At 39.2% G+C, this 27895-nt stretch overlaps 1 protein-coding gene across 2 annotated transcripts in view; it reads right to left on the minus strand.

The window, feature by feature from the left end:
* RNF146 (ring finger protein 146) overlaps positions 1-27533 on the minus strand; it is a 48187-nt gene extending 20654 nt beyond the window's left edge. Inside the window, exons 1-3 of one of the 2 annotated variants that reach the window (XM_061427341.1) lie at positions 27416-27526; positions 19060-19167; positions 807-1882 (exon numbers count right to left, since the gene is read on the minus strand). In XM_061427341.1, coding sequence (XP_061283325.1) covers positions 841-1882; positions 19060-19061 — 1044 coding nt within the window. In that variant the 5' untranslated portion in view covers positions 19062-19167; positions 27416-27526 and the 3' untranslated portion in view covers positions 807-840. Of the gene's footprint in view, positions 1-806; positions 1883-19059; positions 19168-27415 lie in introns of those variants that run through there. The other variant, XR_009738403.1, reaches the window with a different exon arrangement.
* Positions 27534-27895: the final 362 nt, after the last annotated feature.

Genomic DNA, 27895 nt, shown 5'->3' on the forward strand with positions numbered 1-27895 from the left:
ATTTATTCCATGAAAATTCCCTGGAGACTGTTTAAATATTCTCTATGAAGAAATCAAACTTTTCTGAGCAAGTGGCCATGTAAGCTGAATAGACCAATTTAAATCACCACTTTTAGTGATCTTTGGCCACAAAATGTTTCCCATTCCCTTCCAGATTCAAACAAAAGACAGATTAATTTTGATAAATTCTAATATTTATTAAATTATAAAGTCTGTAATCAAAAAAAAAATGTGGATCAAGAGAAACCTCTTAACTACAAGGACTAGACAGCAAAGCCTATGAGAACGCTATGAAGTGTGTTACAAACAAGATTCTGAAACATAAGTTATAAGCTGTTTCCTTTACATTTCCATTTCAGTAACTTTACTGTTAAGTAGTTATTTTAAAACCCCAAATTCACATTTGTTCTCACGTTATTTAAGCTTTCTGTTCATACTGATACCAGACATCTTGTAGGTGCCAAATTTTGGTAATGGTTTTACGTCAATCCATGCAGAAAAATATGAACCAAGGCAATAGTCAGATGAGGACCATTAATGCACAAATACACACACGCTGGCCAAAAGAACTGAAGGTATTTTAAAAAACTATAAAATAAACAGACCTCAAGAAAACTGCGTTATTACTAAACAGCTCTCAACTATTAACACCCAAGTTCTTTATATTAAATAAATTTCTCAACAGAGATGTGTTAGACATATTAATTACAAGTCTATCCTTCCCATACCCCTTCCCACCCCAACTCCCAAAATGCACTACTGGGGATGAGTATAATGTTACGTGGGCAAAAATTTACAGATAACCATTTTCATCTTGAGCATGGATCTGAAAACTTTTATTTAAACTTCCGTTACTGTGCACTGTCCATCAGGCCTTCGAGATCTGACACTCACTGTTCCACCCGCTGCCACTGATCGATCAGATACTGTCTGACTTGGATTAGGAACCAAAAGTCTCTGTTGGGTCAAGGAGTGTTGTGCAACAAGCGCAGATACATCCTCACTATCACTACTGGCATCGGATTCGGTTTCTTCAATCGAAGTGTCTGGTGCTGGTACCCTGCCTGAAGATGGTGATTCATGCTCTTCTTCTCCTTCCCCTCTATGACTTCTTTCCGCTATGCTGTCTCCACCAAGTTGTAAATGTGCAAAAGAGTCTTCCAGAGAAGTGCCTGCATCAGGGGATGGTGTGGCGGGGCTTGTTAGCTGACCGTCTACTGACGTCAGGGGCCTCACAGAAGACGACTGAACAGAAGCTCCGCTCTGAGCTGGTACACTGTCCGCTCCGTCAGCAGAGCTCTCTCTCGCCAGGTTTACAGTATTAGCATCGCAGTCCAGCCTGAGTCCAGCTACTCCCTTCTTTGGTATATCTATTATATCCCGCTTGATCTTCCTGCGACGTCCATGTTCATTTCTCCTATACTGTACCATATTTTCAAGATCGGCAACATACAGAAACCCGGCAATTAACATTTCAGTGCTCTTTTTACCTTTGGAAAAAGCCTCTTCCAGCTCTCTGCTAGTGCGCTCGTCATACTGCCACCACCCATTTCTTCCTTCATAATACCAGGCATATTCACCGTTTCCTCTACTTGCTGCCTTGAGTTCTTCTGGTGACAACAAGGTTGGCTTATCAAGGAAATCTTCGGGAATTTCTTGTCGACAGAGGGCACATCGCTTTCCAAGCCATGAAGCTCCCTTCACACACAGATAGCAGAAAACATGCTTACAAGGCAGACTGACTGGGTGAACACATGTCTGCAGACAAATGGCACATTCAGGGACAGTTAGAGAAGGTGCAGTATTAGAACAGGACTCATTTGCTTTCCTGTTTGTAGGAAGCATGTTTATAGAGTGATCAATTTCTCCACAGCCAGCCATCCTGAGAAAATGAGAGAAAATACATGTAATATTAAAATCTTGTTTTAACTCTTCCAAAATCTTAATTCAACATTCAGAAAACACTTATTAAGCACCAATTATATGCAAGTCAAGACAATGGGGACACAAAATTGAAAGCAGAGAAAAAACTTATGTAGAAAAATATTTTTGATTTGAATTTATTCTTATTTGTGGGCGGGAAATGAGGCACAAATAAAAAGGTACAACCAAAGTATAGATTTGAAATAAATATACCATTTCTATTCACAGAATAGAACTAAATGCTAAGATTTTAAAATGTACACTCCATCTACACTTTTAAAATCAGTCTGGACAGTACAGAAAAACAAAAAAATGGTTAAAAATAATTCAGATTACAATCTCAGTAACAAATTTTATATCTTTTAGGATACCACTAAGTGCAATTCTCCAATACTTCCATGTATTAATGTACTTCTGGTACTTGACAAGTAGACCATGTAAAATGACTAGAGCTGAAATCCTAGAAACTCCGTTTCTCTGCTGTATAATCTTAAAAACACTGGTTAAACCAGTCATCTCATTCCCCCTCTGTGAAACAACTTTTCTTTTAATGGCCTTTTTATTGTTGAGGCTTGTTCTAAACCACACAAACGTTCCTCTTGCTGTACTCTTTCAAGATGATCTCATCTACGTTCATGGCTTCAATTTGTTACCAACTCCTAAAATGATAATCACCAGCCCGGGTTTTTCGTTTTAGCACTAGAACTATCTTTTAATTGCCTACTTTAGCTCTCTTCTTGGCTAAAAAACTGAATTTATGATCTGTTTCCTCCTTATTTACTTATTCCCTAAATGCCCCTCTGGAGACACCTCTATTCATTTGCTTTTCAAGCCAGAAATCCATCACTGAAGCTGTCCTCGGTTCGGTTCAGTTCAGTCGCTCAGTCATGTCCGACTCTTTGCGACCCCATGAATCGCAGCACGCCAGGCCTCCCTGTCCATCACCAACTCCCGGAGTTCACTCAGACTCATGTCCATCGAGTCAGTGATGCCATCCAGCCATCTCATCCTCTGTCGTCCCCTTCTCCTCCTGCCTCCAAACCCTCCCAGCATCAGAGTCTTTTCCAATGAGTCAACTCTTCCCATGAGGTGGCCAAAGTACTGGAGTTTCAGCTTTAGCATCAGTCCTTCCAAAGAAATCCCAGGGCTGATCTCCTTCAGAATGGACTGGTTGGATCTCCTTGTAGTCCAAGGGACTCTCAAGAGTCTTCTCCAACACTACAGTTCAAAAGCATCAATTCTTCAGCACTCAGCTTTCTTCACAGTCCAACTCTCACATCCATACATGACCACAGGAAAAACCATAGCCTTGACTAGACGAACTTTTGTTGGCAAAGCAATGTCTCTGCTTTTGAATATGCTATCTAGGTTGGACATAAGTTTCCTTCCAAGGAGTAAGCGTCTTTTAATTTCATGGCTGCAGTCACCATCTGCAGTGATTTTGGAGCCCCGAAAAATAAAGTCTGACACTGTTTCCACTGTTTCCCCATCTATTTCCCATGAAGTGATGGGACCGGATGCCATGATCTTCGTTTTCTGAATGTTGAGCTTTAAGCCAACTTTTTCACTCTCCACTTTCACCTTCATCAAGAGGCTTTTTAGTTCCTCTTCACTTTCTACCATAAGGGTGGTGTCATCTGCATAGCTAAGGTTATTGATATTTCTCCCCGCAATCTTGATTCCAGCTTGTGTTTCTTCCAGTCCAGCGTTTCTCATGATGTACTCTGCATATAAGTTAAATAAACAGGGTGACAATATACAGCCTTGATGTACTCCTTTTCCTATTTGGAACCAGTCTGTTGTTCCATGTCCAGTTCTAACTGTTGCTTCCTGACCTGCATATAGGTTTCTTAAGAGGCAGGTCAGGTGGTCTGGTATTCCCATCTCTTTCAGAATTGTCCACAGTTTATTGTGATCCACACAGTCAAAGGCTTTGGCATAGTCAAGAAAGCAGAAATAGATGTTTTTTTTTGTTTGTTTGTTTTTTTAAAGTCTACAAGCAATAAATGCTGGAGAAGGTGTGGAGAAAAGGGAACTCTACAGCCACTATGGAGAACAGTGTGGAGATTCCTTAAAAAACTGGAAATAGAACTGCCTTATGATCCAGCAATCCCACTGCTGGGCATACACACTGAGGAAACCAGAAGGGAAAGAGACACATGTACCCCAATGTTCATCGCAGCACTGTTTATAATAGCCAGGACATGGAAGCAACCTAGATGCCCATCAGCAGATGAATAGATAAGAAAGCTGTGGTACATATACACAATGGAGTATTACTCAGCCATTAAAAAGGATACATTTGAATCAGTTCTAATGAGGTGGATGAAACTGGAACCTATTATACAGAGTGAAGTAAGCCAGAAAGAAAAACACCAATACAGTATACTAACGCATATATATGGAATTTAGAAAGATGGAAACAATAACCCTGTGTACGAGACAGCAAAAGAGACACTGATGTATAGAACAGTCTTATGGACTCTGTGGGAGAGGGAGAGGGTGGGGAGATTTGGGAGAATGGCATTGAATCATGTATAATATCATGTATGAAACGAGTTGCCAGTCCAGGTTCGATGCACGATACTGGATGCTTGGGGCTGGTGCACTGGGACGACCTAGAGGGAGGGTATGGGGAGGGAGGAGGGACGAGGGTTCAGGATGGGGAGCACGGGTATACCTGTGGCAGATTCATTTTGATGTTTGGCAAAACTAATACAATATTGCAAAGTTTAAAAAAAAAACAAAAAAAAAAACTATAGAAGGAAATTTCTGCTGCACCACAAAAAAAAAAAAAAGATGTTTTTCTGGAACTCTCTTGCTTTTTCCATGATCCAGCGGATGTTGGCAATTTGATCTCTGGTTCCTCTGCCTTTTCTAAAACCAGCTTGAACATCAGGAAGTTCACGGTTCACATATTGCTGAAGCCTGGCTTGGAGAATTTTGAGCATTACTTTACTAGTGTGTGAGATGAGTGCAATTATGCGATAGTTTGAGCATTCTTTGGCATTGCCTTTCTTTGGGATCGGAATGAAAACTGACCTTTTCCAGTCCTGTGGCCACTGCTGAGTTTTCCAAATTTGCCGGCATATTGAGTGCAGCACTTTCACAGCATCATCTTTCAGGATTTGAAATAGCTCAACTGGAATTCCATCACCTCCACTAGCTTTGTTCATAGTGATGCTTTCTAAGGCCCACTTGACTTCACATTCCAGGATGTCTGGCTCTAGGTCAGTGATCACACCATCGTGATTATCTGGGTCGTGAAGATCTTTTTGTACAGTTCTTCTGTGTATTCTTGCCACCTCTTCTTGATATCTTCTGCTTCTGTTAGGGTCATACCATTTTTGTCCTTTATCAAGCCCATCTTTGCATGAAATGTTCCCTTGGTATCTCTAATTTTTTTGAAGAGAACTCTAGTCTTTCCCATTCTGTTGTTTCCCTCTATTTCTTTGCATTGATCACTGAAGAAGGCTTTTGTATCTTTTCTTGCTATTCTTTGGAACTCTGCATTGAGATGCTTGTATCTTTCCTTTTCTCCTTTGTTTTTCGCTTCTCTTCTTTTCACATGTATTTTGTAAGACCTCCCCAGACAGCCATTTTGCTTTTTTTGCATTTCTTTTCCATGGGGATGGTCTTGATCCCTGTCTCCTGTACAATGTCATGAACCTCATTCCATAGTTCATCAGGCACTCTATCTATCAGATCTCGTCCCTTAAATCTATTTCTCACTTCCACTGTATAATCATAAGGGATTTGATTTAGGTCATACCTGAATGGTCTAGTGGTTTTCCCTACTTTCTTCAATTTCAGTCTGAATTTGGTAACTTCTTAAGGAGTTCATGATCTGAGCCACAGTCAGCTCCTGGTCTTGTTTTTGTTGACTGTATAGAGCTTCTCCATCTTTGGCTTCTCCTAACCCCTCCCCATTCAAAACATTAGCAAGTCCTACATTTTATCTCCTAAATATCCCCTAAATCCAACTATAGCCCATCTCTGCCCTTCCAAGTCATCAAGTAAACAATATTTATTAAATTACTGCATATGCCTTTTAATGGGTCCAGCCTTGTGTCTTGTTAAAAACTTGGTTTCAGGTTAGAGACCAGGATCTATATGCCCTGCACAGTCTGTCTGGACACCAGCTCTCATGCCAGCTTCATCTCACAGCATGCTTCTTGGACTTCAGTTTTCTTATCAGTAAAATGGGGAAAATTCATGTTTTGACTCAATTCCCTTTTCTAAGATATCTAATACACACTACATAATAAATACTTGATAAACTGAATTTAGCTCCTCTCTTTTCTGTTTATTGGCAAAAGCAGATTGATTATATTCTTTGCAGCCAAAGATGGAGAAGCTCTATACAGTCAGCAAAAACAAGACCAGGAGCTGACTGTGGCTCAGACCATGAACTCCTTATTGCCAAATTCAGACTGAAACTGAAGAAAGTAGGGAAAACCACTAGACCATTCAGGTATGACCTAAATCAAATCCCTTATGATTATACAGTGGAAGTGAGAAATAGATTTAAGGGACGAGATCTGATAGATAGAGTGCCTGATGAGCTATGGAATGAGGTTCGTAATATTGTACAGGAGACAGGGATCAAGACCATCCCCATGGAAAAGAAATGCAAAAAAGCAAAATGGCTGTCTGGGGAGGCCTTACAAATAGCTGTGAAAAGAAGAGAAGCGAAAAGCAAAGGAGAAAAGGAAAGATATAAACATCTGAATGCAGAGTTCCAAAGAATAGCAAGAAGAGATAAGAAAGCCTTCTTCAGCGATCAATGCAAAGAAATAGAGGAAAACAACAGAATGGGAAAGACTAGAGATCTCTTCAAGAAAATCAGAGACCAAAGGAACATTTCATGCAAAGATGGGCTCGATAAAGGACAGAAATGGTATGGGACCTAAAAGAAGCAGAAGATATTAAGAAGAGATGGCAAGAATACACAGAAGAACTGTACAAAAAAGATCTTCACGACCCAGATAATCACAATGGTGTGATCACTGACCTAGAGCCAGACATCCTGGATGTGGAGTCAAGTGGGCCTTAGAAAGCATCACTATGAACAAAGCTAGTGGAGGTGATGGAATTCCAGTTGAGCTATTCCAAATTCTGAAAGATGATGCTGTGAAAGTGCTGCACTCAATATGCCAGCAAATTTGGAAAACTCAGCAGTGGCCACAAGACTGGAAAAGGTCAGTTTTCATTCTGATCCCAAAGAAAGGCAATGCCAAAGAATGCTCAAATTACCGCATAATTGCACTCATCTCACATGCTAGTAAAGTAATGCTTAAAATTCTCCAAGCCAGGCTTCAGCAATATGTGAACCGTGGACTTCCTGATGTTCAAGCTGGTTTTAGAAAAGGCAGAGGAACCAGAGATCAAATTGCCAACATCCGCTGGATCATGGAAAAAGCAAGAGAGTTCCAGAAAAACATCTATTTCTGCTTTATTGACTATGCCAAAGCCTTTGACTTGTGGATCACAATAAACTGTGGAAAATTCTGAAAGAGATGGGAATACCAGACCACCTGACCTGCCTCTTAAGAAACCTATATGCAGGTCAGGAAGCAACAGTTAGAACTGGACATGGAACAACAGACTGGTTCCAAATAGGAAAAGGAGTACATCAAGGCTGTATATTGTCACCCTGTTTATTTAACTTATATGCAGAGTACATCATGAGAAACGCTGGACTGGAAGAAACACAAGCTGGAATCAAGATTGCCGGGAGAAATATCAATAACCTCAGATATGCAGATGACACCACCCTTATGGTAGAAAGTGAAGAGGAACTAAAAAGCTTCTTGATGAAGGTGAAAGTGGAGAGTGAAAAAGTTGGCTTAAAGCTCAACATTCAGAAAACGAAGATCATGGCATCTGGTCCCATCACTTCATGGGAAATAGATGGGGAAACAGTGGAAACAGTGTCAGACTTTATTATTCGGGGCTCCAAAATCACTGCAGATGGTGACTGCAGCCATGAAATTAAAAGACGCTTACTCCTTGGAAGGAAACTTATGTCCAACCTAGATAGCATATTCAAAAGCAGAGACATTACTTTGCCAACAAAAGTTCGTCTAGTCAAGGCTATGGTTTTTCCTGTGGTCATGTATGGATGTGAGAGTTGGACTGTGAAGAAGGCTGAGCACCGAAGAATTGGTGCTGTTGAACTGTGGTGTTGGAGAAGACTCTTGAGAGTCCCTTGGACTGCAAGGAGATCCAACCAGTCCATTCTGAAGATCAGCCCTGGGATTTCTTTGGAAGGACTGATGCTAAAGCTGAAACTCCAGTACTTTGGCCACCTCATGGGAAGAGTTGACTCATTGGAAAAGACTCTGATGCTGGGAGGGATTGGGGGCAAGAGGAGAAGGGGACGACAGAGGATGAGATGGCTAGATGGCATCACCGACTCGATGAACATGAGTCTGAGTGAACGCCAGGAGTTGGTGATGGACAGGGAGGCCTGGTGTGTTGCGGTTCATGGGGTCGCAAAGAGTCGGACAGCACTGAGCGACTGATCTGATCTGATCTGATATATATATTGTTCTCAGGAAAAAACAACTGAAAACAGTTGTAAGGCACTGACTAACTAGGTTTCATTCATCAGGTCCTATTGCTACATTTAAATCATAGAATAACTTGAAACATTGTACTAACAGAAAGAACTAAAATTAGCTAGAGAAAGGGTGAACAATATCATCTTTTGTCCCTTTCAATTAAAAAAAATTCACTGTCAATGAAATTCTGAAAAAAAACTTTTTTAATTTCCACATTTAAGGCCCAATTAAAAATAATGAAGTCCTTCATCCACAACTAATAATTTAACTGAGTAAGAGAGATGTTTGATTCTATTTGTAAGACAAAATGTTTAAATGAGCTACTGATCACCACTACTTTGGAAAAACAATAGCAACATCTCATATACACCTAAATGATCTAGGTGCCTTCTGGACAAAAGAAAGGCCAATAAATTTAAAAATTTTAAGAAGAAAAATAGAAGTCTACTAAAATGTAAATTAAGTATCTAACAGTGCAACTTGGATGAATGCCATACTTTTAAAAGATACACAGTCTCACACCCTGTTGTATTATAAATAAAATTAACCCCAAATATCAATTTTCCATTAGATGCAGTTACCTTATCTATGAAAAAGAAGTTTTCAACCTAAAAGCATTACTCTCCATCCTGACCAATACTTTATATGAATCTTACTCTTGCATGCATAAATAAATGTAAACATATAATTAACAAATTAAAAAAAAATGATAGACATCCCAGGGGAAGATATGAACTGTGAAAATAACATACTAGGAAAGGCAAAACAATTCTTTTTGGGCAGGTATTCTGGTTCCCTCATTAGAATGAGATAAAACTGGGTAAACATCATCAGAAAACAGGTAGAAGATAGTTAAAGCTTCATTATTTCACCTAAAGAACTTTCAACGTTCAGTTCAGTGGCTCAGTCACGTCTGACTCTTTGCGACCCCATGAATTGCAGCACGCCAGGCCTCCGTGTCCATCACCAACTCCCGGAGTCCACCCAGACCCATGTCCATTGAGTTGGTGATGCCATCCAACCATCTTATCCTCTGTCGTCCCCTTTTCCTCCTGTCTTCAATCTTTCCCAGCATCAGGGTCTTTTCAAATGAGTCAGCTCTCCACATCAGGTAGCCAAAGTATTGGAGTTTCAGCTTCAACATCAGTCCCTCCAATGAACAACCAGGACTTATTTCCTTTAAGATGGACTGGATGGATCTCCTTGCAGTCCAAGGGACTCTCAACAGTCTTCTCCAACACCACAGTTCAAAAGCATCAATTCTTCGGCACTCAGCTTTCTTTATAGTCCAACTCTCACATCCATACATGACTACTGGAAAAACCACAGCCTTGACTAGATGGACCTTTGTTGGCAAAGTAATGTCTCTGCTTTTTAGTATGCTCTCTAGGTTGGTCTGGAGAAGGCAATGGCAACCCACTCCAGTACTCTTGCCAGCAAAATCCCTTGGGGGGAGGAGCCTGGTAGGCTGCAGCCCATGGGGTCTCGAAAAGTCGGACACGACTGAGTGGCTTCACTTTCACTTTCATGCATTGCAGAAGGAAATGGCAACCCACTCCAGTGTTCTCACCTGGAGAATCCCAGGGATAGGGGAGCCTGGTGGGCTGCCATCTATGGGGTCGCACAGAGTCAACTTCACATGACTGAAGCAACTTAGCAGCAGCAGCAGCAACAGCTAGGTTGGTCATAACTTTGCTACCAAGGAGCAAGCGTCTTTTAATTTCATGGCTGCAATCACCATCTGCAGTGATTTTGGAGCCCCAAAAAATAGCCACTGTTTCAACTGTTTCCCCATCTATTTCCCATGAAGTGATGGGACCAGATGCCATGGTCTTAGTTTTCTGAATCCTGAGCTTTAAGCCAACTTTTTCACTCTCAGTTTCATCAAGAGGCTCTTTAGTTCTTCTTCACTTTCTGCCATAAGGGTGGTGTCATCTGCATAGCTAAGGTTATTGATATTTCTCCCCGCAATCTTGATTCCAGCTTGTGCTTCCTCCAGCCGAGCATTTCTCATGATGTACTCTGCATTTAAGTTAAATAACCAGGGGGACAATATACAGCCTTGACGTACTCCTTTTCCTATTTGGAACCAGTCTGTTGTTCCATGTCCAGTTCTAACTGTTGCTTCCTAACCTGTATACAGGTTTCTCAAGAGGCACATCAGGTGGTCTGGTATACCCATCTCTTTCAGAATTTTCCACAGTTTGTTGTGATCCACAAGTCAAAGGCTTTGGCATAGTCAATAAAGCAGAAATAGATGTTTTTCTGGAACTCTTGCTTTTTCCATGATCCAGCGGATGTTGGCAATTTGATCTCTGGTTCCTCTGCCTTTTCTAAAACCAGCTTGAACATCTGGAAGTTCAAAGTTCACATACTGCCGAAGCCTGGGTTGGAAGAATTTTGAGCATTACTTGACTAGTGTGTGAGGTGAGTGCAACTGTGCGGTAGTTTGAGCATTCTTTGGCATTGCCTTTCTTTGGGATCGGAATGAAAACTGACCTTTTCCAGTCCTGTGGCCACTGCTGAGTTTTCCAAATTTGCTGACATATTGAGTGCAGCACTTTCACAGCATCATCTTTTAGGATTTGAAATAGCTCAACTGGAATTCCATCACCTCCACTACCTTTGTTCGAAGTGATGCTTCCTAAGGCCCACCTGACTTCACATTCCAGCATGTCCAGCTCTAGTGAGTGTGAGTGATCAAACCTTAGTCATTATCTGGGTCGTGAAGATCTTTTTTGTACAGTTCTTCTGTGTATTCTTGCCACCTCTTCTTAATATCTTCTGCTTCTGTTAGGTCCATACCATTTCTGTCCTTTATCAAGCTGATCTTTGCATGAAATGTTCCCTTGGTAACTCTAATTTTCTTGCAGAGATCTCTAGTCTTTCCCATTCTATTGTTTTCCTCTATTTCTTTGCAATGATTGCTGAGGAAGGCTTTATGTCTCCTTGCTATTCTTTGGAACTCTGCATTCAGATGCTTATACCTTTCCTTTTCTCTTTGGCTTTTGGCTTCTCTTCTTTTCACAGCTATTTGTAAGGCCACCTATCAAGATCTCTTCAAAAAGTTGAAGGTATCAAGGGAACATTTCATGCAAGGACAAGCATGAAGGGCAGAAACACTAAGGACCTAAGAGAACAGATCAAAAAGACGTGACAAGAATACACAGAACTAGAGAAAAAAAAGTCTTAATGACCTGGATAACCACAATGGTGTGGTCACTCACCTAGAGCCGGACAACCTGGAATGTGAAATCAAGTGGGTCATACACAGGAAGCATTACTACGAACAAAGCTAGTGGAGGTGGTGGAATTCCAGCTGAGCTATTTCAAATCCTAAAGCTGATGCTGTTAAAAGTGCTGCACTCAGTATGTCAGCAAATTTGGAAGACTCAGCAATGGCCACAGGATTGGAAAAGGTCAGTTTTCATTCCAATCCCAAAGAAGGGAAATGCCAAAGACTGTTCAAACTGCCATACAATTCTGCTCACTTCATATGCGAGCAAAATTTTGCTCAAAATCCTTCAAGCTAGACTTCAATAGTAAGTGAACCGAGAACTTCCAGATGTACAAGCTGGGTTTCGAAGAGGCAGAGGAACCAGAGATCAAATTGCCAATATGTGCTGGATCACGGAGAAAGCAAGAGAATTCCAGAAAAAAATCTACTTCTGCTTCACAGACTACGCTAAAGCCTTGGCTGTGTGGATCACAACAAATTGTGGAAATTCATAAAGAGATGGGAATTCCAGACCATCTTACCTGTCTCCCGGGAAACCTGTATCCAGGTTAGAACTGGACATGGAACAACAGACTGGTTCAAAATTGGGAAAGGATCACGTCAAGGCTGTATATTGTCATCTTGCTCATTTAATTCTGTGCAGAGTACATCACATGAAATGCAGGGCTGGATGAATCACAAGATGGAATCAAGATTGCCAAGAGAAAGATCAATAACCTCAGATATGCAGATGATACTGATCTAAAGGCAGAAAGTGAAGAGGAACTAAAGAGCCTCTTGATGAGGGTGAAAGAAGACAATAAAAAAGCTGGCTTGAAAGTCTACATTCAAGAAAAGAGATCATGGCATCCAGTCCTATCACTTCGTGGCAAATAGAAGGGGAAACAATGGAAACAGTGACAGATTTTATTTTCTTGGGACTCCGAAAATCACTGTGGATGGTGACTGCAGCCATGAAATTAAAAGATGCTTGCTTGGAAGGAAAGCTATAACAAACCCAGACAGTGTATTAAAAAACTGAGACATCATTTTGTCAACAACATCTGTATAGTTAAAGCTATGGTTTTTCCAGTAGTCATGTACGGATATGAGTGTTGGACCATGAAGAAGGCTGAGCACTAAAGAATTGATGCTTTCAAATTGTGGTGCTGGGGAAGACTTGAGAGTCCCTTGGACAGCAAGGAGATCAAACCAGTCAATCTTAAAGGAAATCAACACTGAATACTCTTTGAAAGGACCGTTGCTGGGTAAGATGAAGGCAAAAGGAGAAGGGAGCAGAGGATGAGATGGTTAGATAGCATCACCGACTCAATGGACATGAATTTGAGCAAACTCTGGGAGCGAGTAGAGGACAGGAAAGCCTGGTGTGCTGTAGTCCATGGGGTCACAGAGTCAGATAAGACTTAGGGACTGAACAACAACAACTTTCAACTATCAATTTGCCATAGCAAATACCAAATTATGATTCTGTGTAGCTCACCAAGTATACTCCTAGTGTATCCCAAGACAGACATGAGGAGGAAAAACTTTAAGTACTTTTTACATAATTCTGTATTAAGTACATGCAGTAGACAAGATACCATTACGATATGTAAGAAGATAAAGACATAGCAACCCAAACCACTAGCCTGCCCATCTGTAAGACACACTCCATGCACGTGTGCTGTTGCTTCAGTTGTGTCCAACTCTGTGACACTATGGACTGTAGCTTGTGAGCCTCCTCTGTCCGTGGGATTTTCTAGGCAAGAATATACTGGAGTGGGTTGCCACGCCCTCCTCCAGGGGATCTTCCGGACCCAGGGATCAAACCTGCATCTCTTAGGTCACCTGCATTGGTGGGCAGGTTCTTTACCACTAGCGCCACCTGGGAAGCCTTCGATGATCTTCAAATAGGCTGAAGGCTAAACTTGTGCAGAGGATCATACAAATATGTAAGTAAGAAATGTTTTTATTTCTTTCCCTTTTGTAGAGTAAGGATTTGACAAAGAGAGTGCTAATTAAATAGAAATATTCCCTAAGTAATAAATTTCTTAGGAAACTTTAGAGATCATTTTAAAAAAGGAAATTTATTTCCTGGTTACTAAATTAATATGTAGAAATTTGGAATGAAGTTGGTCCAACTCTACTGAAGAACACAAATGTATCACTCACTTCCCAAGACATTTTTTTTTTTTTACCAACTGAACCCTTAATGGGCTATTATTACTTTTACACATAAATTCCATTCTTCTAAACGATGTAAAATATTTCTGGAAGACGAAAAAATGTCTATCAATGCTAGTTAAGACTTCTCTGCAACAAGACCAAATACAGAGGGATATAGGCAAATTCAGTGGAAATCTGTAAGTATTCAGATTTTGTCTAATCTTCTTAAAGACATCTAATCAAAAGAAAGGTAAAATTACTATAAATGAGAAAGATCTTTAGCTTACTAATATTGAGGAACTTTCTGACACCAATAAAAACTACAAATACTGAAAAACCGATTTTTTTAAAGTATGGGCTCAGAACCCAATTAAAAGCATTAAAGAGAACAAAGAATAAAGTACTACAAGCTCTTTTGTGGAGACCTATCAAAAAAGAACGTCATCTTCCTTCCCAAAATTTTGTTTTTTTTGTTTTTTAATTCCTCAAATCTTTACTTCTGTTGGAATATAAAGCGTTTGAACTTTAATACAAGTTAAAAAATTTAACATTAAAATTTTCACAATGACCATTCCTAAGTCCTTAAGACAAAATTCTTAACTTTTCCTATTGCACAGTGTCTTGTAATTGGTGGTGGTCGTGGTTTAGTTGCTAAGTCGTGTCTGACTTTTGCAACCCCATGGACTGTAGCCTGCCAGCCTCCTCTGTTCGTGGGATTCTCTAGGCAAGAATACCAGAGTGGGTTGCCATTTCCTTCTCCAGGAGATCTTCCTGATCTAGGAATCGAACCCGGGTCTCCTGCATTGCAGGCAGATTCTTTACCAACTGAGCTACAACGGAAGTAATTTCATTTCTGTTGGATGCCTATTGATGTATGTTTTATTATAGTAAACTATTTAACAACTAACAATTACTGATTGCATAATATGTGGCAGATATTTTGTGAAATACTTTAATCCTCCTATCACCCTACAAACTGGGTCTGTTATTTTCCTTTTTACAGATGAGGAAACTGAGGTACAAAAAGCTCAGATAATATACCCAAAGTCATAGTTCATTAAGTGATTGAGCCAGCCTCAAATCTAGGTTCCATAACCCAGATGATCTGACTTCAGAGTCTTTACTCTTAACTGCTACATATTGTTTCTAAAACAACCATGTCTATCCAAATATAAGAACCACCATCAGTAATTTTAGGAAAGATAAGGCTTCAGGAAGTTACAAGAAATTTCACAGACTGATAGAAGAATGGCATCTTATCACCTGCTGCAAGAGCTGTCATGTATTTCTCCTTATTCCTTTTCAACTTTGAACAGAGAACACATGTGAGCATCTACCATGCCCATGGCACTAAGAAAGGAAATGCATAATAAAGTCTGCCATCAAAGTTAAAGAACACTGCATTACCTAATGATTTTTTGATAAGTGTAACAGACACCAGGGAGTACAAAGGAAGAAATGCTAACTAGCAAGGAGGGGATAGATACATATGAATAGATGAAAAGTACTGTGCAAAGAAGTACAGCAGAGACCTTCTATATTATGGAATCTTAATAAAGTTTAAACATTTTAAATGCAAACGGTTCGTAAACACTTCTGGTCACAGCCTTATTAAAAATTTAGGGAAATCTTACTTATAATTTAAGGAGTTCAAGGATCTCTATGAAGTTGGTCCTTATACTAACTCCTAAGGAGTCAACAGGAATTCACTGAAAGGTTATGTTAGGAAGTGACAAGTTGGTTTACTAGTTTATCAAGACCAGTTGGACAGAAGTTTGGAGGAAGACTTGGCAGGATGAGGCCAAAAGGAAACTAGAATTTATAATAATCCAGGTAAAAAAGATAATGGGAAGGAAGGGACAGATGTAAGGTTCTAACAGTAGAACATAAGAAATACTAAGGAAACAGAAATGAAAGCATTTAGTTACTGATGGATGATCAAGATTCAGAATCTGAGGTGAGTTCTGACATTGTAACTTTAAGATATTTATAAAGTCTTCAAATGAAGACAGGCAGATGACAGTTGAGTTAACTGGACAGGTATGCTCAAGAAATCTAAGCAGAAAGAAGTGTCTTGAGCCACCAACACATACATGATTACTGACACATGAAAATGGATGGATGCCCAAATTAAATCTGCACACACAGCACACAAAAGGGCTAATCACAGAACCTTGGATTACTCCAACATTTGTAAGTGAGGCAGTGGACAAGAAGAATGGCAGAGAAGGATGGGGAATAAAGTGAGACTACTCCCTCAAAAGCCACAAGGAGAGACATTTGCAAAAAAAAAAAAAAAAAAAAAAAGATCAAGCAAGGAGCAAAGTTACAAAAGTTACTCAACTTATGAAAATTTCCACAATTGTAGTGAAATACATGGTGCAAAATATGTGAACATCACACACTGATTAGCTATTTTGAGTTCCCAGAACCCATTGTGCCTGGTATCAATTACTTTTTACTTAACCAAGACACCTTTCTTTCCTTATTGTCCCAAAGACTATTATAAAAGTTTCCCAACCTCTTAGTTAAGAGATATCCTGAACCCTCAAATTAAGAAATTAGGTATGAATGACTCCTCAAAATTTATCTTTATCTTCATTCTATCTTATTCCTTTTGGCTCAGGATGGAGTACTGGTAGCTTTCCAAGCTAAACCATCCCAATTCCTCCAAGATTTCAATTAATATTCTATTCCTAAATTTCAAAATCAACTAACATGCTAAGTCTAATGATCTCTTTCAGTCTTATCTATTTGATTCCATTGCATTAAATCATATTAACCACAGACTCTATCTAAAAATTTATATTATTCATTTCCATGATGGTACTGGTACTCTCTCCCAGTTATCATTTCCCCCTCTCCCCCCCCACCTTCTTTAGTTTCCCTGAAATACCAGGATTCCTCACAGAGGCTCTGAGTGACAAAATTTTCAATATTACATTTTATGCCTAGACAATCTACAGGATATTCCAAATTTATATGTATGAATGTAAATCTCATATCCCCAAAATGTAGTATCTGGAACTGTTCTGGATTCCTAAGAGCTGTATTTCCAATTCTGTATTCAAAAGGTCTACCTCAATATTCTCCAGTCACCTGAAATCAAACATGACTAAAATAAAAATTAACTCCTTTAAACCCACATCCTTTTCTCTTGGTCTCTATCTTGGATAAAACTTAGGAGTCATCCTCAGCACTCCCCTATTCCTTGGCTACTTTGCTTTTCTGCAACAAAAACCTTTATAGAATGTGTCCCCTTTGTTACTAAAGCCTGTGACCTTAATTTTGGCCTCCTGGGCACACTCTTATACAAAATACTGACCTCTCAAGTGGCCTTCCTGACCTCTCAGTCTTTTCTTCCTCTCATCTTTCCTCAGTTTAATTATCTAATTAGTCTTTCCTCCACTCAGTCTTCAGTAGTTTTCTATTGCCTACATAATGGAGAAGGCAATGGCACCCCACTCCAGTACTCTTGCCTGGAAAATCCCATGGACGGAGGAGCCTGGTGGGCTGCAGCCCATGGGGTCGCTAAGAGTCGGACACAACTGAAGCGACTTAGCAGGAGCAGCAGCACTGCCTACATAACGTCATCAAAATTGCTAAGCACTAACTTTCAAGTACACTGACACAGACTTCAGAGTAAAACAAGACTTAGTTAAAAATCCGTCATTTATTCTTACTATGTTGACCTAGAACAGTGTTTCCCAAACTTCTCCAAACATAAGAATTAGCTGATGTGCTATCTCTTGGAAATTTGGACTCATCTGCATTAAGAGTCTAAAAATCTGTTTTCAGTAAGTGCCCTAGCAGATAATTCTGAGAAATTTGGTAAACAATGACCCAGGGAAAATGAGTTTTATCTGTTTCTTCATTAGTAAATAAGGCTACTACAATCTTATGACTGAGTTCAATAATCCAAGTAAAACATCCAGTAAGCACCAGGCAATAAGTAGGTACAAATAAACACACTCATTCCCTTTACTAACTGTGAAGTCTCTGTTTCCCATTGACCTTCACACACAGGATTGCTCCCTGAGTCCTCTAAGATGCCTGGATATTTAGGCAGCTGTGCCCTTCCCCATTCCCTTGGCTTGAAAAATAATTCCTAATTTTCTGATTGTTAAGATTCTATTCATTCTTTAAGACCGAACCAAAAGTTCCCCTGTTCACTCTGAACTCTTCAGATGGAATACACTCTCTCAGTTCTGAAAGTGTTTTACTGGTGTCTCAATATAGTATTTCTTCCACTGTATTAATTATATATGTGTCTTACTTACTAAACTACAGTCTAATTCCTTGATGGCAGGGATAGTCTGATGGTCAGACTATCTGACCTACAGGATTAAAAAATATACAGAAGTATATAAACAGACAGATAACATGTAAACACGGTTAAATTAAAACTATATTTGCCCCAATTTTAAAGAAAAATGCTTACTAGTTTCATTTGTCTTTTATTAAAATCCTCAACACTAAAAATGATATGGTAATACTTTTAATGGGAGTATATAATCAAAGCATCACACTAGAAAAGTAGATAACAACAGTTACATGTCAAATGGGGAGAACATATGAAGTAGTATCTATAAGGGTTACTCTTTGGTCAAGTATTTTAACCACTGTAATCACCAAAAACTGTCAACTTGCAAGATGGCAATATGATGTTCATTGTGTAAAAAAGTTTCATCAATAACAGACTAAAGTTCAATATGGCCAAGACAGAGGTAGTGTTAACATTTTAAAGCATATTTCACAAAGAGAAACTGATAGGAAAATAGAAGTAGTAAAACTGGGGACTAGAGTGACTCCAATAAGAATTAAAATGCAATAATGTACTTAAAAAAAAATAAATTAACTTTGTTTATTTAAATAAATTACTATGTAAAGAATAAGTAGAACCTAAAAGACCTGGAGATCCTTCCAGTTTTTTAGCCTTCTATGTGCAAATTTCTCTATCTTCCGTTTCACTTTTATAGGGATTATTCCCTATGAAGAGATTTTTTTTGGAAGCCTATATTAATAGTAATTAAATGTGAAGAAACTTGTCAATTCAATTAAAGATCTAAAAGTCAATATAAAACATTCATTTTGTTTGATTAAAACTAACTGATACTCAATTTATTACATTTTATACCAGTCATTTAACTTGTTGCAGCTTTGTAAAAACCATGATTCCATACTTACATTTCTATTACAGACCCCACAGATGCCTGCCACAAAAATAAAATCTTATCTTCATGAGTAATCAGCCAGTTTGCAGAATTTTCTCCTCCATTGCTGGATCATCCTGTGCTGCAAAAGAAAAATTTCAACATCAACTTCTCAACAAAATTAGTCAATTATGTATGATTCTTTGATTTAATAAAATTCAGTGGCAAATTTTATCTCGAAGAGGAAAAATTTCTAGACAAGAATGCCAGCTTTCCCCACTGCTATTCAACACTTCACTGGAAGTTTTAGCCGGAGCAATCAGATCAGAAAAAGATATGAAAGGCATACAAATTGGTAAAGAAAAAGTAAAACCAGATCTATTTGCAGAGATAGTAAAATTTTCTCTGTTCTCTATACAGAAAATTCCAGAGAATCCCGAAGAAAGCTGCTAAACCTAAAACAAATTTAGCATAGGTGCACTTTATAAGTTCAATGCACAAAAAGTCAGTTCTGTTTCTATATCAACAATTCAAACAAGGAATCAAGAAAGCATTCCCACTTATAATAGCATCTGAAGGAATGAAATACCTTGACCAAGGAGGTGAAAGACTTACACGCTGAAAAACTACAAGGCACTGCTTAAAGAGATTCAGAGCAAAATAATGGAAACACAACTGGTGTTCATAGACTGGAAAACTATGAAGACGACAGAACTATCCAAAGTGATCTACAGATTCAACATAATTCTTATCAAAATCCCAATAGTTTTTTTTTTTCTGTTTTTCAGAAATGAAGAAACTCATCTTCCAATTCATATGGAATTGAAAGGGACCCCAAATAGCCAACACAATTTTGAAAAGGAACAAAGATGGTGAATTCACACTTAAAGATTTCAAAACTTATTACAAAGCTACAATAATATACGTGTGGTTTTGGCGTAAGAATAGACAAATACGCCAACAAAAGAGAGAGTGCAGAAATAAACCCATCTCTATGGCCAACTGATTATATTTTACAAGAAAAAAGAATTGTTTTTTAAGTGAAACAAGTTCTATATGGACATGATATGTATTTCACAGCCTCTGCCTTCCTACAGGAGGTAATGCACGGGAAGGCAAGGTCATCACATTAACTAGGACCTCCTGGTACCTATATGAATGTCCCAGTTTACAACCATTAAGATGGTTCCTGGACAGCAGGCATCTTGAGGCACCAACCAAAACATCATCTCAGTCATTAGTCCTCTTTCTTCACAGTTAGTGTTACCTCCATCCACTTCATGCCCACTACAGGAGGCTCATTTACTGCAAAGAACATACATGATGATGACAGAGACAGGCTCTACAGTAACAAGACAGAAGAGACAGCTATTCTTTCAGTTCCATGCACCTCTTACAGTGTGGGAATCTATCTCCCTAAAAAACTTGGAATTTTATTTAGTGTTTAAGATTTTTTAGATAAATGCCTTTTTAAGATAAGCCAGCATATCTCACCAAATGTTTAACAGAACAGACCAAACAATATGTAATCTATCTCAAAACTGAAGACCTTTCAAAGTAACTGACTAAAAGTGTTTATAAACAACTTGACTTTTTGTTTTACTCTGACTTCCGAACCTAGTCTTTCCATGACAAGGACTCCAGTGTCCTGACTTCCCTCCACAACCCTTTCACTTTACTAAGTGCCTACAACTTCAGTGGCACCAAAGAGGACTCCATCATTCACTTCCCTCCTAGAGTCTACTCAAAATATTAGAAACCACCCACTTTCACACACAGGACAATAGGAAACATTCTACTATTCTAATATCATTACTCTTAAACACAAAACAAACAAACCCCCACTTATTTTTCGAAGTCTCTAACCATTGGCTGTAATCCCCTAAAACTATTCTCTTAACCCTTAAAATACTGACAATCTATCTACTCACTACTGGTCATCCAATTCATTATAATTCCTGACACCTGACTATGAATTAATTAAATATCCTTGAGAATAAACCATTCAACACCTAACTCGGAGGTTCTTGAACTTCCCCAGAGACACACATCCTCAGACTCTAACTCGAGATACTATAGGCCAGTAGACATGGGTTTCAGCCCAAGAATCTCACCTCAAGTGATGCTGATGCAGGTAGTCCCATCAAATACAATTTGGGAAACACTGTCCTTATTTTTCAATTCCTAAATTCAACAAACTTCACCCTCTGCCCCAACAAAATATGATGGCCACCTAAAACTGCTGTCTCTCTAAAATCTTAAACTCACTCTCAGACCACAAGGTCTGGTTCTTCCAGCTCACTTACTCATTCTTACACCCGTTCTTTAATTCCAAGTGCCTCTTCAGTCTCTTGCCCACCTCCTTTCCTTTCTCCAATACCTGATTCCATTTCCTTTTCTGCCCAATCTGGAGTCCAGCGATTTTAACTTCTTGAGAGAATGCTTGGCTCTCTCCCATCTCTGTCTCTCATCTACACATCCTCTACACACCCCCATCTCCGCATGTATCTTACAACGTGACATCTCGGCTTCTGTGCCTTAACCAGAAGTGCCAATGGAGAAATACAAAATTATTTTTCTCACTGCCCTTTCAACATGTTACATCAAACTGTCAACTTTTAGCCCTAACACCTTTGGAATCTATCCTCCATTCTCTTGCCATTGCTAGTGCCCTAGTTCAGACTTTTACCATCATTGGACTACTGCTCCATCTGATTATTTTGCTTCAGTATCACCCCTTAAATTAAGTCTCCGAATGTGATACACTTAAAAAGAAAAATGAATCCTCCATACGTGAAGCCCTATATGGGCTCTCCAGCCTACACAATAAAGTAAAGCTCCTCAGACAATATTCAACAGCCTTAAAGACCTGAAACCTAAATAACTCTCTCCCACAACCACTCTCATAGATTAATACTCTAGTTACACCAAATTACTCAGTTCTCCAAATTTCTTTTTGTAATTCTGTATTTCCTCCTACCTGTATAGTCTTTCTTTTAAGGTTTATGAATGCTACTATCTTTCTCTGATTGCCTCTGGAAAAGCTGTTCCTTCCCCTTTATTTTGTAATTTTTCTATTATTGAATTTACCATATGCATTGCAATTATCTGTTTGCTTCTGACTCTTCCAGTAAACCATGGGACCCCTGAGATAAGGATTACTTATATCTCTAAGTGGCTAGTCAACTGCCAATCAGTTGTTGCTGTCTTGAGCTGGTATTCCTTGGATGAATGAAAAACTAAATGCATTTAATCACCTAACACAATATTTACATTCTAATTGTGAACAGGCACCTAGCCACAAAAGCTATAAAGGTATACAACTTTCAATCCTTTCTTTAAACAACTTAAAATCCAACAGAGGGAGTTACCACATTTACAAATTATAAAATTGGTGCCATCTTTATATCTTTTGACAAGTATATAATTTACCCAGCTATTCTTCACTGGCAGTGAACTCTCCAGAATGCAGATTAAAATCCAGGAATAAAACAGACTTTAGTAAATCTTGTCAGCTACAGGGACCTTTCCAATTACTATCTCCCGTGGCTAAAATTTCAAAGCTGACTGTAAATGGATAATAGCTGAGGGGAGGAAAATGAACTAAAACCTATATAGTAATCTAGACTTCCAGATATGACAACTGTGGTCCTCAACCAGCAGTATTACCTGAAAATTCTTTACAAACAAATATCCAAAGCCCCACTCTCTGCCAAGAGAATCAGATCTCCAGGTATTTCATATGCATACTGAAGGTCACTAAGTAGATGCATTATATCACTGAATCCTCAAAATGACTCTGTGAGAAATTTTATAAATGAGGAAACCCAAGCCCACAAGGATTTAGCCCCAATTCACAAAGCTATCAATACTGGGAGATGAGATTCAAACTCAAGTATATCCTTAAAAAAATATTTTCCTCAATGTGCTGTATCTCAAAGAATATCATTATCTAACAGAAATACCATGCAAGCCACATAGGTAATTTCACATTTTCTATTAATGACAATAATAAGAAACAATCAAATTTAGAGAGTATATTTCATTTAACCCAATATATTCAAACCGTTACCATTTCCACATGTACTTTATATAAATTATTAATGTGGTATTTTATACTTGTGTGTGTACACTCCTTGAAATCTGATACACGTTTTACTTTATAGCACAACTCAGTTCAGACTAGCCACACAGCTTACTCAATAGCTCCATGTGGCAAGTGGCTAGCATGCTCACGATGCAGGTTTAGAATGTCTTGCATACCAACAGTCTTAAAAAAAAAAAACAAACCTGCAATTTAGTGCAAGAATTGTTGAATAAAGAAAACGAACTCCATGTTCCTTTACTCACACCTTTGCTTGCATAGATTAAAAAAAAATCGTATATTCTACTGTGATCAAAACTGACTGGTTTAGGTATCCCAATTCTACCAATTAGATCCATCAACTCTAGCCTCTGAGAATTGTAATGCCAACTGGGCACAACATATGGTGTAGCGTGTAATATTCAGAATAGTCATGTGTAATATTCAGAATAGTTGAGTGGCTCTCAGAAAACTTATACATTTGAAATCAAAGAATTTTTTTAAGGGAGGGAGGGGGAGTCTTTTACTTTTAACCAAAGATAAAAGAATAGTGTAATTCTAACTGCAGACCACAAATAATTTGGCAAACATAAATGACTCAAACATACGTAATTCATTCTGCAATGAATGATTTGTAAATTATCACCAAACTAAATACAATTTATGAATTATTCAGTAAAATTTACCATTATATTTTGGCATGCATCTATCAACTAGTTAATGGGTTAAGTTTCCTTCTTAAGGTGCAAATTTATACAGAAACAAACTATTAGGAAGGTAACATAAAAAGAGAAAAGATTTGAAACTAATCAGTTATTTCTGCACCTTAATTCTAAAGGGAAAAAGTGGCAGACTATTTTTTAAAATATATAAAAGTTTAGAGATTATCATTTACCCATTCAACCAATCAAGTTTAACTGAAAATGAATATTGTATTATTTGTAATTTTGTGACCACTCAACAAATTCATGCGCCTATTATCTGCACCCACTGTTATTTTCTCTGAAAATATTTAGGATTAATTACGATTCTACTTTTTAAATCAGTCATGGACTAAGTTTTTTTTAGATAATAGATTCAAATAAATGATTATCTTTTTAAAAAAATCAAAGAAAAGATAAGCATGTTGACAGTTAAAATATCGAATTATAAAGATCTGAAGATTCCCTGTATTTTTCCAATTATTAACAGCCAGTGTTTAATAAAAGTTATTACTCTTTATTCAAAACACACATAATGTTCTACATAAAATGTTCTACATAAAAGAGATCAGTGACAGAAAAGAAAAATATTACACATCTTACAACTTTTGTTATAGTCAAAAAAGAAAAAGGAAAAAAAAAAATTAAGGACCAGAAAAAGGAACAGAGACAGAGTGGGTGTAATTTAGCAGATACATCTTAATATCCAAGAGAGAGTCCCAGATTGAGAGATGTAACTAAATGCCCTAACGTTTTTCCATTTTTAGCTTTCCTTCTCCTCTCCTGTTAAAACAGCTTACAGAAAGCACAAGTCATACTAGGAAACAAAAGTCTTCAGTCAAAACTCACTTCTACTAAATGGGGTCCAATATTTTACACTACTCTGTGTTAAAGAATTATATTTCCACCACTTCATTTAATATTTCCCATAAAAAAAAGTTACTGAATGACAATCTCTGGGCTTCACAATCTTCATATCCAAGCATTAAACCTTTACTTTACACTTCTCACCCAAAAATGTGGGCTTTGCATTTTAACATTAAATGTGAACAGGTAAACATTTGCAGAATTATTTTCATTTAGCTCACAATTTACATTACAATTTACATTGGCCCATTTGAAACAAAATTCTAAATCAAAGACTGAGCTTAACAAACGCTCCAATTTAAGATGTACAAGCAAAAGCAAACACATCCAAAATCTATTTTTAGAGTGGGCTTTCACTCTTCCGGTTTGCTCTTTCAAATTAGATATTTTTGGACATATTTTCATGTTTTGTTAGCGCACTTCACAGACTCCCAGACACTCAACACAAACAATATTTGCTGGTCACAAAAACAGCAAAGCCAACATCATAAATCCCATTACTTGAGCAGGTGATTTTCTTCCTGTGTCCTATATGTCAGGTCTTTTAGAAGTATGAATATAGAATCACTTATTAAAAAACAAAATAGCCTTAAGTCTTCCAATTTCTGGAAACGTATATTGCTTTCAATGACATATTTTCAAACCCTATTTTAAAAGGACACACATTGTAAGCACTTCCACTTACCACATCACAGCTTGACCACCCAAACTGTATATAATTATTTTATAGTTAAGTTAATCATGTTCCCATTATGGCCTGCAATTGTAATTATCTTTTATCTTGCCATTGATTGTGAAAACTGATAACATCTTTCACTATTGTGATTATATAACTATTACTCACTTATTATTATTTATGATGATTGATCAACAGAAAAATAATAGAACTCAGTATCACCAAAACTATGATTTAATAGAAAAACCTGTATCACTTTTTAATATCCAGATGCATATCCGAATTATCTTGAAATTTTTTGAAAAACATAAATGCCCAGGTATTGCTTTTCTCCAGAGTTCCAGATATGTTTCTAATGAGCAGTCATGTTTAAAAACAACTGGACTATATGACGATCTTTTACTTTTATCTAGTTTGTTTCACTTTTTCTATTTCATATTCAGTGCTCCCATTTCATTTATATTTTCCAATTCTCCATCTTTTCTTTTTGATGTTCTCAAATCTTTATCAAGCACAGTAGAAAAGCTTTGTATACATATATACAATATGCACATTTTAGAAAACTTGTGACTTTTTAGGACATTTTGATTCCACTTGCTTGACTCACTATGAATAGAATGAGGATTTCTAATTAAAAAAAATAAATACGCAACAATCAACAAAAACTTACTGTATAGCACAGGAAACTACAGTCAATATCTTGTAATAACCTATAATGGGAAATAACTTCAAAAATAATGTATGTATAACTGAATCACCTTCCTGTGCACCTGAAACAGCGTAAGTCAACTATACTTCAATAAAATATATATGTTAAGTGAAAAAAAAAGTAATCAAAAAAGAAAAGTACACACATTGGAGGGGCACCTGAAAATATCTATCACAAAGACAATGCGTTTTTCTACCATTTCTTGGCTTTCTTCTCTCAATTCCAGTTTCACTATTACTTAACAAACAAAATGTACCTACTTTAGAAACTTGAGAAATAAGTGCTCAGTAAAATGGCACTTAGGGAACAGAAAGAAAGCCGTACTAAATCTGATATCAAGAGAAAAAGATCTAGTTGCCAGAAGTACGTATAAACTCAAAACAATTTTTCTGCCTTTCTCTAGGTGCCCACAGAAAACAAAAAATAGCGGCCACAATGGAACATCCATTTACCCTTTCGGACGGGATGCGGGGGGAGGTGGAGGGGTGGTAGGGAGAGAACTCCGCACCCAGCATCCAAAAGAACAAAGCAACAGCCTCGTCTTTCAAGATGCACTGAGGTTTTGGAGACTCAGCGGGTACGGAGACACCTCTCAGTGGTTCTGATGCTTTAACAACAGTGCTGAGCTTTAACCCGGACAAGACGAGGGACTGGACTGCTCGTCGGATTAGGCAAGACCCAGGAACTGAGCAGGAGGAGGAGGGAGAGAGGGGAGAGAAAGATGCCAAAGACACTCCGGAAAAACAAAATGCAGGAACTGTACGTCCGGACCCAAGGCCCGAGTGGACGCCTCCGCACGGGATGCTGGGGGCGGGGGGATTACCCCTCCAACCATCGCCGCCCCTACATCTTGAGGCCCATAAAGTCCCCTAGTAGAGGCCTGACACCTGCGCTGAGGGGACAGGAAAGGGACCTGGCTGCCACCGAAGGCAGCTACGAGGACCCCGGCGGAAGAGGCTGCGCAGTAATGGCCGCTGCTCCGCCTCTCGCACCCCGACCGCGACCAGCTCCGGGCTCTCGCCCAGGGCAGCGGCTGCGGCGGCCACTGGCAACGCGGCGTCCGTCACAGTCTTCCTGCTTCTGACAGCAACCAAGCTAGGGGCGGCGGAAAGGGCTGAGCTGTGCCACGCCGGCTCGGTTCCACTGCCGCGGCCGCGCCGGCCCAAGGGCGTCCACCCGCGTCCCAGCCCCTGACCCCGCCGCCGCCCCTCTCAGGCCCGGAGAACAGGGCCGACCCGGGGAGTGCCGCGCTTGGAGGTGACGCCGCGGGCCATCACTCCTCTCCCCGAGTAGGACCCATAAGTGGCTTCACTTTCACCCTGCCCCTCGAGTGGGCTTCGCCCCGAATCCCACCTCTGTGGCCACAGCCGAAGCCGCCTCGCCGTCTTTTCTCTTCGGCCTCCGAGCCTGCAGCGGCCGGGAACGCGCGCGCGGGCGCGCGGCCGTCACGTGACGGCCGATCGCGTCGCGGGGGCGGGGCCACGAGAGGCGGAAGCAGCGCCGCTCCAAGGGAGCTCGCGCCGGCCCCGCCCCCGCCTTATTTCCCCACGCCCCGTCCCTGAAGCCCGAGCGGCTGATCTCGGATCTCTGGTGATGTGTAGTTTCGCGGCTTGGGTCTTTCTAACTACATTATATTTTGCTGTGCTTGTAATTAGGTGCCGAAGAATTATGAAAGACTGCAAGTCCACCAGAGAGAGAGAGAGATCGGGGGCCGAGGAAGTAGGACGCGTGTAGGGCCAGCAGGTGGTGCTGCTCAGAAACCCGGCTTCCATACCCAGGAGAACCTTTTGGGCACCTAGCTGGATTTGAGGTTGAAGAGTCTGTGGCAACACT

Source organism: Bos javanicus, chromosome 9, assembly GCF_032452875.1.
Source record: "Bos javanicus breed banteng chromosome 9, ARS-OSU_banteng_1.0, whole genome shotgun sequence".
Taxonomy (NCBI): Eukaryota; Metazoa; Chordata; class Mammalia; order Artiodactyla; family Bovidae; genus Bos; species Bos javanicus.